Source organism: Dromiciops gliroides, chromosome 3, assembly GCF_019393635.1.
Source record: "Dromiciops gliroides isolate mDroGli1 chromosome 3, mDroGli1.pri, whole genome shotgun sequence".
NCBI classification, from domain to species: Eukaryota; Metazoa; Chordata; class Mammalia; order Microbiotheria; family Microbiotheriidae; genus Dromiciops; species Dromiciops gliroides.
The window spans coordinates 489,318,089-489,337,531 of NC_057863.1; the positions used below are offsets into that span (position 1 = coordinate 489,318,089).

The following is a 19,443-nucleotide window of genomic DNA, read 5'->3' on the forward strand; positions in this document are numbered from 1 at the left end:
GTCATTGACACTACCTGCCACTACCTGCTCATCTCCCATATGCTTTTCAACCCATTTGTAATCTAGTTTATGAATCACTATTCAATTGAAAGAGCTTTCCAAGGTTATCAATGATCTCATAATTGCCAATGCCTTTTTTTTTTCCTGGATACTCACTGTTCCTAACATTTTTGTGACACTCTTTTCTTCTGGTCTTCTTATTTGTTTGACTCAATATCCTTTGCTAGATTACCATCTGTGTCATACCTCCTAGTATTAGTAGCCCTAAGGCTCTCTCTGTCTTGGACTTTTTCTAATTAGGTCAGAGGTTTCTTAACCTAGGATCCCCAAGGGGTCCAAAGATATATTTCAGGGAGTCGGTGAACCTGGATGAGAAAAAAAATTATATCTTTATTTTTCAGTAACCTTTGGTTTTCTTTATAATTCTACATCTTTTATTTTATGTGGAGTGAAGCCATAGGCTTCATGAGACTGACAAATGTGTTCATCACTCAAAAAATGGTAAGAGTCTTTGCTCTTAGGTGATCTCATCAGCTACCATGGGTTCAATGACCACCTTTATGAAGAAATCTCACAAATCTATAGATTGCTTTTTTTTCTCCTTGGGTCTCTATTTCCACATCACCAACTGCTAGACAGACATCTCTATTCTCATGTCCCACAGACACTTCAAACTTAAAATGAGCAAAACAGAACTCATTATCTTTCTCCCTAAGTCCATCCTTCCTCCTAACTTTCCTCTATCTGTTGAGGGTTACCACCATCCTTTTAGTAACCAAGATTTACACCTTTGAAGTCACAGTTAACTTTTCCCTTAATTACCTCACATATCTAATCAACTGCCAAGTCTTGCTAATTCTCCCTCCCCATCTCTTTCATATACTACCTCCCCTTCCCCACCCCATTCTACACTCACTTTGCCACAGTTCACAGGTCAGGCCCAGCCCTCATTTCTTCTTACCTAGGCTACTACAATAACCTAATTGTCCTTCCTACTTCTATTCTCCATCACAAACACAGCTGCCAAATTTACATTCCTAAAGCATAGGCCTGATGATGTCACTTCCATGTTCAAGAAGGTCCAGTGGCTCTTTTCTGCCTCCAGGACAAAATACAAACTCTGGTATTTGACATTTAAAGCCTTTCACAACTTTGTTCCCTCTTATATTTCCAGATTTATTTCACATTACTCACCATTATGTACTTCATGTTCCAGCCTCTTTATCATTCCCTAGTCCTGGAATGCTCTCCCTTTTTGGTTCCATCTCTTGGAATCCCTAGATCTCTTCAATCAATTCCTACCTGAAGCCTTTCTTGGATTCCTTCTCCCCCAAGTTGTTAGTCTTCTCCTTCCACTGAAACTACTTTGTATTATTCTGTTTATACTTATCTGTGTGCATGCTTTATCCCTCAGTAGTCTATAAGCTCCTTGAGGGTGGGGACTATTTGGGGTTTGTCCTTATATTCCAAGCACCTAGTAGAGTGCTTTGCACTATAATAAATGCTCAATTGAATTTCATTTTATCAAAGAATCTTGCCTGATCTTCACATTTTCATGAAAGAATCCTTTTTGCAAGAGAACCTTTTGTTCTACCAAATTATTTTTGGTGGTGGTAGTGGGAATGGAAGTAGGTACTCAATAAAAAATAAATAACAGTGGATTCCTGTATTCTTTGCATCTTTCAGTCAATATATAGCCTACTGTAGAGAGTAAAGCCTACCAGTTTCCATTGCACATTTTCATTAATGATACCCTCAATGTTTGTAATTCATCTTTATGAATATTATATAGATGTGGGAGTAGTGATTTTCTCCCCTCATTCTTCTTGTTTCTTCCCCTCCCTGAAATACCTTGTAAAAATGATCCCTCTGTGGATTTTCATTTGTCAAAAATTGGTCATTCCTTTATTGAAATACTTCCTAAGAGGGGGCAGCTAGGTGGCGCAGTGGATAAACCACCGGCCCTGGATTCAGGAGTACCTGAGTTCAAATCCGGCCTCAGACACTTGACACTTACTAGCTGTGTGACCCTGGGCAAGTCACTTAACCCCCACTGCCCTGCAAAAAAAAAAAAAAGATAGAAAAAAAAGAAATACTTCCTAAGGACCTACATTTAATTATGTATAAATGTCGCCCTATTTACAGAAGGATAAGCTGTGAGTAGTGTAAAAGTGAGGTCTAGGGCCTTCTGAATCAGCAGGAATATTATATGAATGTAGTCCTACCTGGGACATGGGGTAGCAATCTAAGCATATTATTGATAGTCCCAGAATAGTTTATCACTTGTTTCCAATGTTTATTGGGGGAACAATTTCAATGGCTTACCAAGCCAATACCCAGGTAGGCTATAATGCTTTGGGGGATGCTAAGGTTAAACTAGGACTATGCCATCCAACTTTAGTCAGAGGTTGACTTTAAGCAGAGGGATTAGCTTCAAAGGAGAAGGGCCTATTATTCTGATAAGAAAATCAAAAAATCTATTCCTAGAAAATATTCTATGCTGCCCATCCAGAGATGACCAAGCTGCAAATAGAGGATAGATAGTACTACTTAGAGCAGAAGCTCCTTGAACCATAATGTTATTCTAAAAGCTATATACTCATCTTAAACAGTTGTAATTACTGGCTAGATTAGAAGAGGCACTCCTAGGCCTTTACTAGTCAATCTGATGAGTGTCAGGCTTTGGGAGCCAGGACACCAGTGGTTGACATACAGGAATCACTAACTCAGGAGAATGGTGAAAAGTGATGTATTGTTGCTGAGACTAGATGGTATATCAGAGTACAATGCAGCAGTATGTCCTGCAAGAATGCAGTTTTTTTCTGTGAACTGTGATAGAAGGGTCATTGTGGGCTAAAGGACTGTATTTTGATATTTCTTTTTTAAAAAATTATTTCTGTCCAAACCTGTGATTTCATTAGTATTGGGAAAGTGAGGAAATTCCCGCCACTGACACAGAACAGCAACTGATTTGTACCTTATGGAGTTGAGTGGGAGATTAAGTGACTAGACCAGGGTCACTCCCTGTCCATTATTAATACAAATTTATTTTTGTTACATGTGGTATGTTTAGCAAATGAGAAGGTATAAAGCTGTCCAATGGGACTGACTGACATAGATTTTAGGATTCAATTTGATAGGAAAATAACTCCTTCACGAGTACCACTGATATCTTGAGAATGACATACCAAATGGGCAAACCCTAGTGGGTAGGCCACAATACCTCTATGGAATTTAGTTTCTGCATCTGCAAAATAAGGGGACTGATTTTCTAATTAGAGGTCACCTAAGAGCTAGATGACCTCAGAGCTCCCCATCAGTTCTCAATCTATGATCCTATGCATGTGCACGTGTATTTTAATATGTTTTAGGCATTTCATAACATAAGTATTTATTGAGTGTCTATTATGTAAAAGACACTATGCTAGGTGGTTTTTAGGGAATAAAAAGATTGAAGACATGCTCCCTGTCCTTGGAGAACTTAGAATCTAGTAGGGAGGAGAAGACAAGTACAAAAATTGTGATGATACAAAACAAAAAATTAAATGCCATAACATACATAAAAATCTCTGTTTCTTTATTTCTCACTTGTATTTATAGGTGTTTGTCCAGTCTCTCATTGCATTCTAAGTTCCTTGGTAACAGTTAAGTCTTTGTGACTCCCTATAGTACCTGAGTACTCAACAGATGCTCCCTGACTCTGTATTTATTCTCCCTTCAAGGCTCAGTAGAACTTATGAAGTGACCTTCTACCCAAAATATGTGCTCACTCCTGGGATACACTTTGATAAGCACAGTATAAACTAAAATTAAAAGTCTGAATTTTTAGAAAGTATTATATATCTGTCTCACTTTGTGGAAAGGGTACAGCCAACAAATCAGCTAAAAAGTTAACTTTTGGCTCATTGATCATGTTTTTTTGTTCCCTTACATCATAACATTAGAGACATATTCCCCGAGGAAAAATATTGGCCCCAATAACATAGTACAAATAGCATCTAAGAATGCAGGAAACCATTTAAAATCACAAATGGTATTTATAGGAAACATAACTTTTAGAACTAAGCTGACTAATTCTAATGCTCAAAATGTCATAAAATACAAGTACTGTGCTAAAATAGAAAACATACCACAAACTGCATTCCTTTGGGAGTAAATACAAATTAAGGAGCTGTGATCTATGGAAGACCTACCTGGTCCTTAAAATTCAGTTAATTCAGGAGGCAGGAAGAGAGGTACTTCCCAACCTTTTTGTTTTCCAGGATATTAACTTGACTATTGTTGACTATAAGACATCTGAGTTGCACAGTACCTACTGGATGTTTTACTTGAGTCTGACCACCTGATCAGCAGCACTCAGGGTTCTGGGGTTCCTTCCTCTTACCAGTGAAGCTAACTTTCCGGGAAGTGCCAGCAGTGAGGTAGTTTTGACTGACTTTTTTTTTCACTGAATTGACTAGATGTAGCGAGTAGACACAGCCTTAAAGAGAGATTCTGCACATAAAATAGTAATGCATTTTTACTCCAAATAGTTAACATATATCTATTTCTTATGAAGTTAATCTTTCTTGAGTCGAGTAATGGACAGAACCAATAATAAAGAGAGCATAAGACTGGAAGTCAAGGACTTGGGTTCCAGTCCCAGTTCTGCCACTAATTGGTAATGTGACCTTGGGCAAGTCATAACCTTTCTGGGTCTTATTTTCCTCACCTGTGAAATGAGGAGGTTGGACCTGATGACCTTTAAGGTCCCTTCCAGCTCTAAGATCATATGTTCCTATAATATAAAAAGTCCTGGTTAGGCTCTACTGCTTTTTCAACTATAATAACTAACTTGGGCTACATGGAGACAGCGGCTGGGCTGAAATTTATTTTTGAATTATACATATGAAGAGAAGTTTACTAAACAAATTAATGTGACACAAAGTTGTCCAGAGGCAGATTTAAACTACTAACTTGAAAAGTCTTAAAGCACCATCAAGCACTTTAAAAGCACATTTTACATATAAACTAATTATATCTTAATAGGGTAATTATAAATATTCTTCTATATTAAAACAAATTTTCTATTATCATTTGTTAAAATAGTTAAAGGTAACTATTACTATATATACCTGTATAAAGGTAACTATAACCATTAAAGGTAACTATGTAAGTGAAATTCATAAAATTAATTTCTTTGAAAATAGTCTCATTTTGCTAATTCTGACTACCCTTTCTCTTACTCACTGACAAAATTCCCCCTCAGCTAATCAGTAAAAGATTCCATTGTCTAAGGATTTCCATGTTAAAATGTTTTAAGTATTCTTATGTGTTGTAAATGGAAGCTTAACAACCGAATGCAAATGATGAATTCTTGAATGGGAAAATGATAAATAGTAATTGATTCCTTTTATAGGGGAGAAGAAGGATTCTGGAGAAGGAGGAGTGAAGCTATGTAAACTGAACAATTGATTTTAAGAAACAATGAGGGGCAGCTAGATGGTGCAGTGGATAGAGCACCGGCCCTGGATTCAGGAGGACCTGAGTTCAAATGTGACCTCAGACACTTAACACTTACTAGCTGTGTGACCCTGGGCAAGTCACTTAACCCTCATTGCCCCATCCAAAAAAAAAAAAGAAAAAAAAGAAACAATGAGAGGGGACAGCTAGGTGGTGCAGTGGATAGAGCACCAGCCCTGGAGTCAGGAGTACCTGAGTTCAAATGTGGCCTCAGACACTTAACACTAGCTGTATGACCCTGGGCAAGTCACTTAACCCCAAATGCCTCACTTAAAAAAAATGTCATTTAAGAAACAATGAGAGAAGAAAATTAAAGGGGTGGGTAGAATAAACAAGTTACTAGACTTTGAGTTCAAAGGACCTGGATTCAAATTCTAACTCTGCTACTTCTTAGTTTTATTACTTTGGGGCAAGTTACTTCCCTTTTCTATGGGCCTCAGTTTTCCTATTTGCACAATGAGGGGGTTGGACTAACATCTCTAAGAATATCTCCAGCTCTGAATCCTATGATCATAGGGAAAATGATCTACAGAATATTATAGGATATTTTTGATAGCACTGGTGATATCAAAAATTGGAGAGATAAGAAAGGAACCCAGGATTTCTAGGGAATACAATTCTTATGACTATATTTAAATAGTCTAGCTTTATACTTTATTTTATTTGACCCTCAAAGTGAAAATATCATTATCTTCACTTAACAGATGAGGAAACCGAGGGTCAGAGTGGGGAACATAATACTATCAACTGTGGAACTCCCATGGTAGGGCCTTCTATGTCCAGAACAGGTAAGTATTGTTACATTGCCCATCAGATCTAGCCAGCCTCAGCCCCATTTCACATTCCACCCAGACCACGTCATTGGAATGTGCACATCTCTCTACTTCTTTCTTGCTACCACTCCCCTATGTATGAGGTTTCTCTGGGTTAGAATGTAAACTCCTTTAGGGCAGGAATTGCCTCACTTTTGTATTTGTGTCCTCAGTGCTTAACACATAAGAAGCATTTAATAAATGTTCATTCAGCCATTCGTTCAGAGAGATGGAGTAAAATGCGCAGTCTGGGGGGGGGGGTCACACAATTAATGATTTTTAAAATGGGACTCAAACTCAGGTCTTGGGACTCTAAAGTTCAGTGCTTCTTCCACAACTGTAGGCTATTAGAGATGGAGGAAGGGTGGCAGGGAAAGGAAAAGATGGAAATCAGGTGAAATGATAGAAAGCATAGCTAAACCTAGAAATGAAGAATAGAAATAGGGTTGACTAATCAAAAGAACCATAACCCCAAGGATTACAACCTAGAGAAAGGGTCTGTGGACTTAACTGGGAAGTGGTAAAAGAATCCTGAAGTGATTTTTTTAGTGCTTCAAAACCGTGCCAAGAGGGGCAGCTAGGTGGCGCAGTAGATACAGCACTGGCCCTGGATTTAGGAGGACCTGAATTCAAATCCAGCCTCAGACACTTGACACTTACTAGCTGTGTGACCCTGGGCAAGTCACTTAACCCTCATTGCCCCGCCCCCCCAAAACTGTGCCAAGAGAAGTGAGTAATGTGAAATAATATTTGAGATATACCTCAGCCATATGCAACTTGAACTCCAAAATTCTCTCACATTACAGTTTAGTTATTTACTTGAAGCCAAGGCATTTGAAAGAAAATGGCCTAGCCAGCAAGAGGTTAGGGGGTACAGAAAAAGTCAGAACACATTCTAATTTTTGATAAGAAAAAACAAAAAAACTTTTTTACTCTTGGGTGGTGGCAAAAGAGAGAAAAGGAAATCAGTTTGGGTGTGGTACTATACTGGATTTCATGAAATGGTCCAATTGTGTAAGGTTTTATTATATTTTTCAAAACTGAACGTATAGTTTAGAATAAGTATAACTCAATTTAATGTAATAAAAGTCCTCTATTTGTAATTTGCATTTCATTAGAATAAATGTGGTAATTCTAAAATAAGTAAAAAAAAATTGGCCTATCATATTAACTTTATAACTCATACTAAGAATAATAAGTTACTAAGGAAATAATAAGTTACTAAGCTTGGAAGAAGGAAAGAAATGGAGACTGAAATAAAACTAAATAAAGTGTTAAAGGAAATGAGAAAAAAACTAATAGGAAAATATTAGTGAGATAAAATAAGTTGGCAATTAAATGAAGCATATTTTTCTTGTTTCATCTAATTATGATAGAAATAATGTAAAAGACAATAGCAAAGATTTTCTGAGTTCTCAATAAGATTTGCTTAGTGTTCTCTATAAATAGAATACATATTCAGATTTTAAAATCATACATTAATAAAAATGTTATTTAAAAGATTATTCCAGGCAGCTAGGTGGTGCAGTGGATAAAGCACCGGCTCTGGATTCAGAAGGACCTGGGTTCAAATCTAGTCTCACAATTGACACTAGCTGTGTGACCCTGGGCAAGTCTCTTAACCCTCATTGCCCCACCAAAAAAAAAAAAAAAAGATTATTCCATTAAATGATAACAATATTTGGATTAGCAAGTATATTAGGATTTTATTTCTTACTATAAAGAAAAATACATTGTAGTAAAATCCTGAAGCTTTATTATCACCTCATATTGTATTATGTTATAACCAGTAGTAAAAGAGCTTCTAATTTATAGCTTAGGAATTAAAGATTATTATTATAAAGACATGAAAGACCCATTACATATTCTGTCTATTAAATGGTACCATGAAAAGCAGGGTGGTGTAATAGAGAGTTGGCCTTGGAGTCAAGACCACCTGGATTCATTCCTTGCCTCTGTTGCACACAATTGGATGACAGTGTTTCAATGTCTTGGGCAACTGTCTAAAATGTTAAGTTACAGATGAATTGCCTGTGAATTACTCCAGCTGGATAGAATTTCCAAACTAGTAGTTCTCCAATAATTGGTTGAAATCACTAATGCAGACCAAAAAACCCAAAAAAACAACAACAACAATAAAAAACCCAAACCAAAAACAAACCACAAACCAAAAACAAAGGATACCTCAGCTGTGTGAATTAGCTAATGTATCTTCTAGTATCTTGATTAAACAGAAGTCTGCTCATGTAATAGATATAGAAGGGGCAGATTAGGGAATGATTAAATTGAAGAATTCCCCAATCAAACTGATGGGACACAAGGAACTTCTTCCCTCTGGGGGGTGTGTGTGATGCAATTAGGTTTAAGTGACTTGCCCAGGGTCACACAGCTAGTAAGTGTCAAGTATCTGAGGCCCTATTTGAACTCAGGTCCTCCTGACTTCAAGGCTAGTGCTCAATCCACTGAGCCACCTAGCTGCCCCTTGCCAAACCCTTTTAATGGGAATAAAATGATTAATAGGCAGTTAAAACTATATTGAATAACTATAAAACTGTATAAAATGATATGTTGTTTTCCCCTAATAATTCTCCCAACCCTAATATTTTAAGTGCAATTAGACTATTAATCAACCAGACAACAAATATTTATGACTACTTATTTAAAATGTATATGCTCGGGGCGGCTAGGTGGCGCAGTGGATAAAGCACTGGCCCTGGATTCAGGAGTACCTGAGTTCAAATCCGGCCTCAGACACTTGACACTTACTAGCTGTGTGACCCTGGGCAAGTCACTTAACCCCCATTGCCCCATAAAAAACAAAAAAAAAACAAAAACAAAAAATAAAATGTATATGCTCAGTAGTGTAACTGGATAGCTTCTTAACCTCAGGTAACTCCCTAGATTCCACCACACACTTCTGGAAATGTTGTATTGCTGCCCAATGTAGTGATGCCTTCTGGTTTCGCTACACTTGCCAGGCTCCCTCTGGTTCATTTCTATACTGGTACAAAACTACAAAAAAAGCACTGGTTTCTCAGAATCTTTTAAGATAGCCAATTTATTTCTGGATAGCCAATTTATATTCTGAGAATGTGGCATAAAAGCTATTAAATTTCAATATATTGCTACTATATTAAAATGATTAGTATGGACAGATATTTATAATAAGTTTCATATGTAGTATATGTAATTTACCCAACTCCACCACACTGGATAGGTAATAGTGGTAATACAGACAAATTCAAATGTATGGCTTAGAATCAACAGAAATAGATTTTCATGCAGTATAGTGACAAAGTACTTTGTAAATCTTAATATGTTCTATAATCATTATTATTGTTATTAACTAGTAAGAATGACAGGAATCAACTTAAAGAGTGCAGGGAGTAGGCAAGGGGATGGAATCTAAACTTTGGTCATCCTGTGAATGGTTGAGGAAGAATGGAGGTAGAAGAGGTCACGAGAGTTAGGCAGGGCCTGTAGGTCAGAAGTCCTAGTTCAATGAAGGAAGCATGGCTTAATCATTTCTCTTCAAGTTAGTTTTTCTCATTCAATGAGGAGTGAATTGTATTATACTGTGACTTGGGATTAGTACTTGGGGTGGCAGAAGGACAGTCCAGACTGCAAAATGTCTGAAAGAACAGGCATTAGATTGGCTGAAAGTTAGGTGTCAGAACATGGGAGCAAGGCCAGAGAATGGTTAGCTAAAAAACTGACATTCAAAGACTTGAGTCAAGAAGATTAAAAGCTGTTGTTTTGGTGGGAAGGAAAAGACAAAGTATCATTATATAAAACCCCAAACTCAATTGAGGAAGCAGCATAGTAGTGACTGAAGTCAGAAAGCTTGGGATGAAATCCTGCTTCCAAAGCTGACTAATTGTGTGATTTGGGGCAAATTCCTTAACAGCTTTGGACTTGAGTAAAACGAGGGGGTTGGACTAAAAGGCTACTGAGGGCCTATCCTATTCTGGATCCTTACATGATCCTGTGAATGAGGTTGGGCAGACGAGTAGTTATTATCAGGGAGATCAGATACAGTGAGAATGGGTTTGGGGAGTAGGAAGTCCAGAGCCAAGGGCAGGACTAGATAGTTCCTCAATCAGGGGAACAATTTAGGAATCCAATTCCTGAGGAGATGATTTAACTATAAGACTAACAACAATGCTGAGCTACTAACCAGGGCTTTTGTTCCTTTATTCTTGTAAACAAGACTGAACTTATAGCAGCCCTTCTCTACTGCCCCATCCCAATCCCAATTGCTTGGTAAAGTAGTAAAGAAAAGAAACTAGAGAAGAAACTGCATGGGGGTACACACCAAAACATCAATGTCCTGTGAATGTGGATGAGATGCTCACCCATAAAATGGAAATAGATAACAGAATGGATTAGAAACTAGAGTCCAACAATTTGTTGCTTACAAGAGACACACTTGACTCCAGGGCCAGTGCTCTATCCACTGCACCACCTAGCTGCCCCTAGATTCTTAATAGATAATAGATTTTGACCACACCACGAACCAAAGACACAGAGTTCCTACAAAGAGGGATATTATCAAGATGTTCAAGTCACATCACATGCATAGTTAAGTAGTTTTTAGAAATTAACGTTTCTTTTGCAAGAAAGGAAATAAAATTTAGTAAACTTAAACTCTGGGTAGAAAAACTTTTAAAATAGACTAGTGTGGCTAAGAATTGGAAATCAAAGGAATGCCCATCAATTGGGGAATGGCTAAACAAGCTGTGATATGATGGTGATGATGGAATATTATTGTGCTATAAGAAATGACAAGCAGGATGATTTCAGAAAGACCTGGAAAGACTTGTGTGAATTGACGTATAGTGAAGTGAGCAGAACCTGGAGAATGTTATACACATGAAAGTCATATTGTTTGATGAAGAACTGTGAATGACTTAACTATTCTCAGCAATACAAAGATCCAAGACAATTGCAAAGGACTAATGATGAAATCTACTATCTGCCTCCAAAGAAAGAACGGATATTGATAGAACACAGACTGAACCATGCTATTTTTCACTTTCTTTCATTTTTTCCTTTTGTTTGAGTTTTTGTTTTGTTTTGTTTTTGTGGGGCACTGAGGGTTAAGTGACTTGTCCAGCGTCACACAACTAGTAAGTGTCAAGTGTCTGAAGCCAGATTTGAACTCAGATCCTCCTGAATCCAGGGCTGGCGCTTTATCTACTGCGCCACCTAGTTGCCCCTTATTCGAGTTTTCTTATACAAAATGACTAATATGGCAATGTTTTACATGATTGCACATGTATAACATATATACACACACACACACACACATATATATATATATATGATTGCTTACCACCTCAGGGACAGGGGGAGGGAAGGAAGGATGGATAAAATTTGAAACGCAAAACTTTAAATAAAAATGTTTATTAGCTATTAAAAAAATAGACTGGCGGTGGTTTGTTAAAACAAAAAAATCTAAGAGTAAGAAATATATTTAAGTTCTGAAATGCAGCACCTCAAATTTAAAACAAATTATAAAATCCTGATGTCATGCTGCTTAAATCTCACTTTAGGTTGTTCCATTTCCAGTACTTGACTTTAGCATCTCATAGCAATAAAAAGATTCCTAACAGAAGATTATACTAAAGAATGTTAAAATTCTTTATGTGGCTGCCATTTCCCTGATGCCATTATACTTAATATTTATATTTTTCTCACATCCAAGAGGCTTCTTCAAATGACCGCATGGGAATATTGGTCTCAGGTGAAAGATCAAGCCTACCTGAATAATTTGGAGCGATTATGAACATCAGAAGTCCGGTGGCAATCTAAGAGGGATGTGACATTATGATAAGGGTACAAGTGTGAATACAGTAGGCACTGGGGCCCACACGAAGCATTAGCCAAGTACACTTGAGAGCAATGGCTCAGACAAGTGCTCAGGAACTCTAGCCAAAGGTTCAGAGGTCAATATAGGAAGTAGGGGTAGGGCTGCCCTTGGGCACCACCTCTAAAAAATTGAGAAATACCAGGAAAGGTCCTCGGGAACATAAACTGAAAACAACAAGTGGCCAGGAGTCAAAGCCGGTCTTTCTAGGGGATCCTGGGTTCCTTAAAGGACAATGGAGCTGGCCCAGTTTTAACAAACAGCTCTATCTCCTCATGAGTTTTTTCTATGGCAGTTAATGAGCTCTTCTTCCACATGCTCAAAATTTCAGGGAACTTCTAGTTCTTTACCTCAAGGGAAATTACATCATCTATTCCCAACTTGCTGTTAAATGAGGGCAACATCCAGCTGTGCTTGGTGGTCCTCATCCAGCTTCTTGAAGATGGGACACTATGTTTTGTTTGTTAGCTCCACAGCTGTCAGGGATACTCCTGGTACTGATGCAAAAAAATCCACTAAGAGAAGTTTCAGAGTACTCTTCTAAGTCTGATATTGAATGGCCAAGGTAAGAAAATGAACTTAGATTTGGGGATCTACTTAAGTGAGAATTCCTGTGGCATAGAAGCCATGGCAATCAAGTGTTATAGTTCCAGAGAATAAGTAGGGCCCATTATGGAAGGTTTGGGAAAAACACATCTGTTATAGAGTGCAATGACTGGTTGCATTTGAGGAAAGAGTTTCCAATGTAGTGATGTGGGATGAATGCAAGTGATACCATGGAGATGGACTCAATAAGCTTTGGTGACTGAGGGGTGTGAGAAGTAAACAGGAAAGAGAAATCTGAGATTTTAAACCTGGATAACTAATTTTAAACCTGGATAACTAATTTTAAACCTGGATAACTGCGGCAATGAAAACAGAAACAGAGAAGCCTGTAGGAAGTGAATTTTGATCAAGTTCCATTTTGGGCATATTTAAGCTTGATATGTTGGCAGAAAATTCAAGTGGGGCTATTTCCTTTAGAATTTAAGCCCATCCCACTGTTTGATAATGGTTAGGGAAGAATCCTAGTCAGCTTCCAAATTGTTTCGGGGCTCACCATGTTGTCATAACTAGGACTCAAGGGGAGAGGCTTGACCTAAGAAGACATGGGTGTCATAACCCATGAATTCAGACCTGAGAAGACCAGGATCTCATGACCCATGAAGGCAGACCTTCAGGGCTGGATGGGAGTCAGTTGTCAGAATCTGGGATAAAGGGAAAAGATAGGTTCTTTGAGGGATAGGTAAATGGGGCATCAGTTGAAAGGCCGTCTCAAACTAGTAGCTCAGTTTGTATAGAGGAAGATAGTGTATTGCTAGGGAAAGATACAAAACAATCTAAAATCCAAGCAGGAGTAGGGTAGGTAATAGGAAGAGGCCTAAGTCAGTTGGTTAGTCAGTCAATAGGTATTTATTAAGTGCCTACAATATACCAGCCACTGTACTATGATCTGGGAATAAAAAAAAGAAGTAAAAGACAGCCCCTACCCTCAAGGAGCTTACAATCTAATGAAGGAGACTATAAGCAGATGAGACAACAAGTAAACAAATAGGGACAAATAAGTTAGATACAGAATAGGAAATAAGAGAGGGAAGGCAGTAGAACTGAAGCACTAGGAATAACTTCCCATAAAAGAAAGGATTTTAGCTGAGACTTTTACATAGGGAAGTATTGGGTTTAGGGGTAAAAATAATGAGTTCCATTTTAGATACACTGAGTTTAAGATGTCTACTGGAAATATAGTTCCAGATGTCTGAAAAGCAATTGGAAATATGTGATTGGGGGTCAGCAGAAAGATTAAGGAAGGATAGGTAGAATTGAGAATCAGCATAGAGATGGTAATTAAATCCATGGAAGTTGATGAGATCCCCAATGGGATATGTTGGGCTAGAGGGTATGGTCTAGCTGAGGATCCAGCAAAGAAGAATAAGGAGCAGTTTGTTAGGAGGAGAACCAGGAAGTAATAGGGTTCTGAAAACATATATCAAAGAGGATATAGTGACACAGTTAACGTGTCAAAGGCTACAGAAAGGTTGAGGAAAAAAAGGATTGAGAAGAGGCCACTGAATTTGGCAATTAAGAGATCACTGGAAATTTAGAGAGGATAGTTTTAGTGGAATGATCAGGTTGGGAGCTGGATTGTAAGGGGTTAAGAGAATGAGAGGAGAAAACGTTGAGGCACCTATCATAGGTTAGCTACAAAGATCAAAAGGCATATAGGACAATAGTTCTAGGGGATGGAAAGATCAAGTGAAATTTTTTGAGGATGGGAAAATTTGTAGGCAGTAGGGATGGACCCAGCAGACAGAGACACTGAAAATAAGTGATACAGTAGGGATGACAGAGGGGGCGATCTGCTAGAGGAGATGGGATGGAATGGGATCATTTAAGCAAGTAGAAGGATTAGCTTTGGTGAGGAGTAAGGCTACCTCATCATGTGAGACAGAGGTGAAAGAGGAGACAGTGGTTGAAAGCATCTGAGTGATATAACATGAAGAGGAGGGGAAAAGAGGGATCACATGGTAAATGGCCTCAATTTAAAAAAATGAGGCAGGGTTCTCAGCTGAAAGGTGAGGGGAGAGGGAGATCTGAGAAGAAATGAAAAGGTTTGGAAGAGCCCTTGTGGAGAATGGGATAGTAAGTTGATAAGGGAGATATTACTATGCCTAGCAGCAGTGAGGGCCTAGTTTAGGTTGTATAAGATAAATTTATTGGGGACCCAGACAAAAGAGTTATGTGATTTTACCTTTGTTCAGCAGCAGATATGTAGGAACCAAGGTGATAGAGTGTGGGAGTGATGCAAGGCTAAGGCTTGCCAGGGAACAATCAGTGAAATGATAAGGGAGCAATGAATTAGAGAGGAGAGGATGGCATAGCATCGGACTGCTTCACCAAAGGGTGGTGGTTGTAATTTGTCCTTCGTTCTCGAAGAGGATCATGACATCAGGGTGATGTCGTGACTTAAACTGAATTGGATTTAAGTGAGGGAGGGCTGTGCAAGGTCACCAACCTCACTATTTCCTCCAGAGCCATCTAGGTCCAGTGGCAAGATATATATCAGGACAACTGGAGATGACCCCAGATGTTTTAAGGCAATTGGGGTTAAGTGATTTGCCCAGGGTCACACAGGGAGTAAGTATTTGAGGTGAGATTTGAATTTAGGTCCTCTTGACTCCTCTTGACTGCTTTATCCACTGCACCACCTAAAGTGGGGGAAAGGTAAGAGAATGGCTACTACAGGGGAAATGGCCAGGGAGAAAACTGAGGGAGCAAGGGATTGGAGGCTATGGTGTGGGCAAAGAGTAGGGTTTGGTAAGAGAGGGAAGAGGGAGATATGAAAAGCCAATAAATTATGGTTGTATAAGGGGAATTGAGAATTCTTTTTTTTTTTTTTCCATGGCAGTGGGGGTTAAGTGACTTGCCCAGGGTCACACAGCTAGTAAGTATCAAGTGTCTGAGGCTGGATTTGAACTCAGGTACTCCTGAATCCAGGGCTGGTGCTTTATCCACTGCACCACCTAGCCGCCCCTGGAATTGAGAATTCTTTAATGGCAGGATCACCATGGGTATGACTATCTTTGTGAATGGCTGAGGTGGGATGGAAAAACAGGTCATGGAAAGTGAGTAGGTTGAAGAACCGAGTGGTTAGTGTGTCTGAGGAAGAGTCAATATGTTAAAGTCCCCTAGTATGAAGACAGGAGTGGAGGAGGAAAGAAGAACTGTGGACCATGTACCAAACTCATTCAGGAAGGAAGGGGAATGACCTGGAGGTCTGTAGATAACAGCAAACAGGATTTTGATTGGGTAGTGGAGATGAATAGCATGAACCTCAAAGGAGTGATGAAGCTAGAGAGAGAACTTGGAAGTGATGATGGGGAGCAAGGCATGTTCTAACTCCCCTGTCTTGAATCATGAGCTGAGGGGGAATGAGAAAAGGTGCGGCCAGTACTGGAAAGAGCGGCCACAGAGGCTGTGTCAACTGGAGGTGTTCAAGTTCCAGTGATAGCTAGAAGATAAGAGGAGTGGGAGAGGAAAAGATTTATGATGAAGGTTAGGTTTCATGCTCATGGAACAGGCTTTTCAGAGGGCACAGTGGAAAATGAAATTAGGTTGAGGGTGGGCGGGTTGAGGGTGGTGAGGCATGGAAAGTAAGGTTTGGATAATGACCTATAGAAATTCAGAATCACTGGGATGTATAGGGTATGATCAGAACAGACTTGAGGCAAGCCGACTAGTTCAAATACGGCATGGAAGTTTTAGAGAAGGGGGAGTATTCAAGGAATGCTGCAAAGGTGAAACTGACAGACATTGGCGAAAGACTGGATGTGGCAGGGTGAGAGATAGTGAGGACCTGGAGATGACACAGATTGTGAGTCTAGAGGACTAGGAGGATGATGGTGCCCTTGACAGTAACCGAGACGTATGGAACAGCAGGATAGGGGTGGGGAAGGGTTACGGGAAAAGATAATGAGTTCTGTCTTGGACATTTTGAATTTAAGATGTCTGCTGGACATCCAATTTGAGAAATCTGAAAGGCAGCTAGAAATGTAAGATTAGAGGTCAGTAGAGAGTTTAAAGCAGGATAGGTAGATCTGAGAATCCTCAGTATACAGGTGATATATTAAATCCATGGGAACTGATGATAACACCAAGTGAAATACTCTAGAGGGAGGAGAGAACCAAGACAGAGTCCTGGGGGATACCTATGGTTAGAGGATGGGATATGGATAAGGATTAATCAGAGGAGACTGAGAAAGGGCAATTTGATAGGTGAAAGGAGAACCAGGAGAGAATGGTGTCCGAAAAACCTCAAAAGAATTGAGTACCAAGGAGAAGAAGGGTATTAACAGTGTTGAAGGCTGCAGAGAGGTCAAGAAGTACGTGATGAGTGGTCTGATGATGGCCCAGCTAGATAGGTGAGTGGTGTCAGAAAGATGCGGTCCCAAGTAAAGGGACTGAACCATCGAAGACGGCGTTCAGAGACAGGAAATCTGGTACCAAATCACACATCAGAGGCTTAAATCATAAGACAACAATTCAGGAACACATTTAATTTCATTTGAATTTTGGTTACCAAGGTCAGGATACAAAGCTGCTTCAATGGTCCTTCCTGTGCTCAAAACCTTTCAATGGCTCCCTTGTTGCCTGAGTAAAGTTCAAACACATCTCTGGCATTTGGGGACACAAATTGATGCCTCCTCAATCCAATCAACTCATATTACTTCCCTTCACATAGACTATCTTCTGGCTAAAGTGGACTTTTCACCGACACCCAGACATACCTAGAACTTTCCCACATCTAAGCCCTTGCGCACACCATGCCTCTGCCCTCCACTTGCTGTTGAGTTTCTACACATCCTTTAAAGCTCAAATCAAAAGCCACCTCCTTCATGAAGCTTGACCTCATCCCACCTGTTGGGATTGACTGATCTTTCCTCCCTTGCATAGTACTTTGTATTTCTTTAATGCATTTACCATATATTAGACTAACTATATAGTTCTGTGCATGTGTCATAGCCCCCTCCCTAGACTTTGAGCCCTATTAAGACAATAACAACGTCTGATCTAAACTTTGTAAGTCCTCTAGTGCTACATACAGTACTCTGAGCAAAATAGTCATTCAATAAATATTGGTTGGACTAACTAGAGTTCTTTTTTGTTTCTCTACTTAGGAATGGTATTGATCTCAGGGTCTAGGTGTGTGGTTCTAGCTTTAGGTGAGAGTTCACCAGTTGGGAAGGTAAAAGGAACATAGGAAAGGCAGTTAATCAGGTTGAGTGCCTACGCTTCAACTTTTATTCTTAATTTGATCACCACATTACAAAAAGGTAGATAAGAAGACAGTTGGGTCTATGACATTACTTTGGTGATGTACATGCTATTACAAGCATACATATAGATATATCTATATATGTCAAAATATCCATATCTGCATGTAGCTATGGTTTTATATATACGTATGTACATTATATATAACATAACCTTAGCATGTTTATTTCTAATTAATTAATTAGGGACATTACATTTTCTTTCTTTCTTTTTTTTTTTTTGCTGGGCAATGGGGGTTAAGTGACTTGCCCAGGGTCACACAGCTAGTAAGTCAAGTGTCTGAGGCCGGATTTGAACTCAGGTACTCCTGAATCCAAGGCCGGTGCTTTATCCACTGCGCCACCTAGCTGCCCCTGGGACATTACATTTTCAAAACTCCAGTATAACAACTTTCATCTGAAGTAAATAGATCCTATATTGACAGGGAAATTGAAACACACAGAGAAAAAATGATCTTGTGCAGGGTAAGCAATAAAGATACAAGTATGAATGTAGATTCTTGACTTTTAGTATACTACCACATCCCACTATATTTCATGGTGCTTTATTAACATTCAGAATTGAAAACAAAAATATAGTAAAACCTTATTTAGTCTATATTAATTTGGGACCCGCAATAAACTTATCTTTGCATTATCTATAGAAAGGTAGTTGCTAAGTAAATTGGTGAAATAAAATTTTAGCAAAAATATTTAACTTAAGAGAAAACTATATTCAAGAACTTAAAAAGCATTTATTTATATCCATTACTATGCTAATTACATCTTTAAAATCTATCCATTCAGTTTCATAAGACCTACTTTATGAGAGTTTATGCTAGAGAATATAGTTGGAATTAATGAAACCATATTTCTTTTAAAATATAATGATTATTTTTTCATTAATTTTTAACCATTCAAGTTGGTCTTTCCTCTCACATTCGTTTAGAATGTGAAGTTTTATCCTAGGCCAAAAAAAATAAATAAATAAAAAATTCACTTAACAACAACAACAAAAGATATCAGGGGTTACTTCAAGATACTACTTCTTTTAGAAATCTACATGCTGAATATTTGCCAATTGCACAGCCTTAGAAGAACTGAAAATACTTACCACTGCCCGCACTTCCCTCTCTTTTGCTACGAGAACTGCCACTGCTGTCTCTGCCAGACTTTATGCGCTAGAGCAAGAAGAGGACAAGTTTAACGTAACAAGCCCTAGGTACAGTAACACAGTTACCCTGCAGATGATTCAGAGCTGAATATATGCAAAAGGGATGGATTTTTGTCAACAGGGCTCTGTATACTAGAAGACAGACTGTTTTTTATTACTCTTCTGAAAGTTTAAATCCAAATCTACCATTACTTGAAGCTTTAAAGAAAAGTGAAAGGGACTGAGTTGAAAATTTAT

At 38.7% G+C, this 19,443-nt stretch overlaps 1 protein-coding gene across 3 annotated transcripts in view; it reads right to left on the minus strand.

Annotated features, from left to right (window-relative positions):
* The window catches only part of IFT88 (intraflagellar transport 88), a 111,085-nt gene that overhangs the window by 9,308 nt on the left and 82,334 nt on the right, over positions 1-19,443 (minus strand). For all 3 annotated transcript variants that reach the window (XM_043991300.1, XM_043991301.1, XM_043991299.1), the window contains one exon: positions 19,147-19,213. In XM_043991300.1, the coding sequence (XP_043847235.1) occupies positions 19,147-19,213 (67 nt within the window). The remainder of the gene's footprint in view (positions 1-19,146; positions 19,214-19,443) is intronic.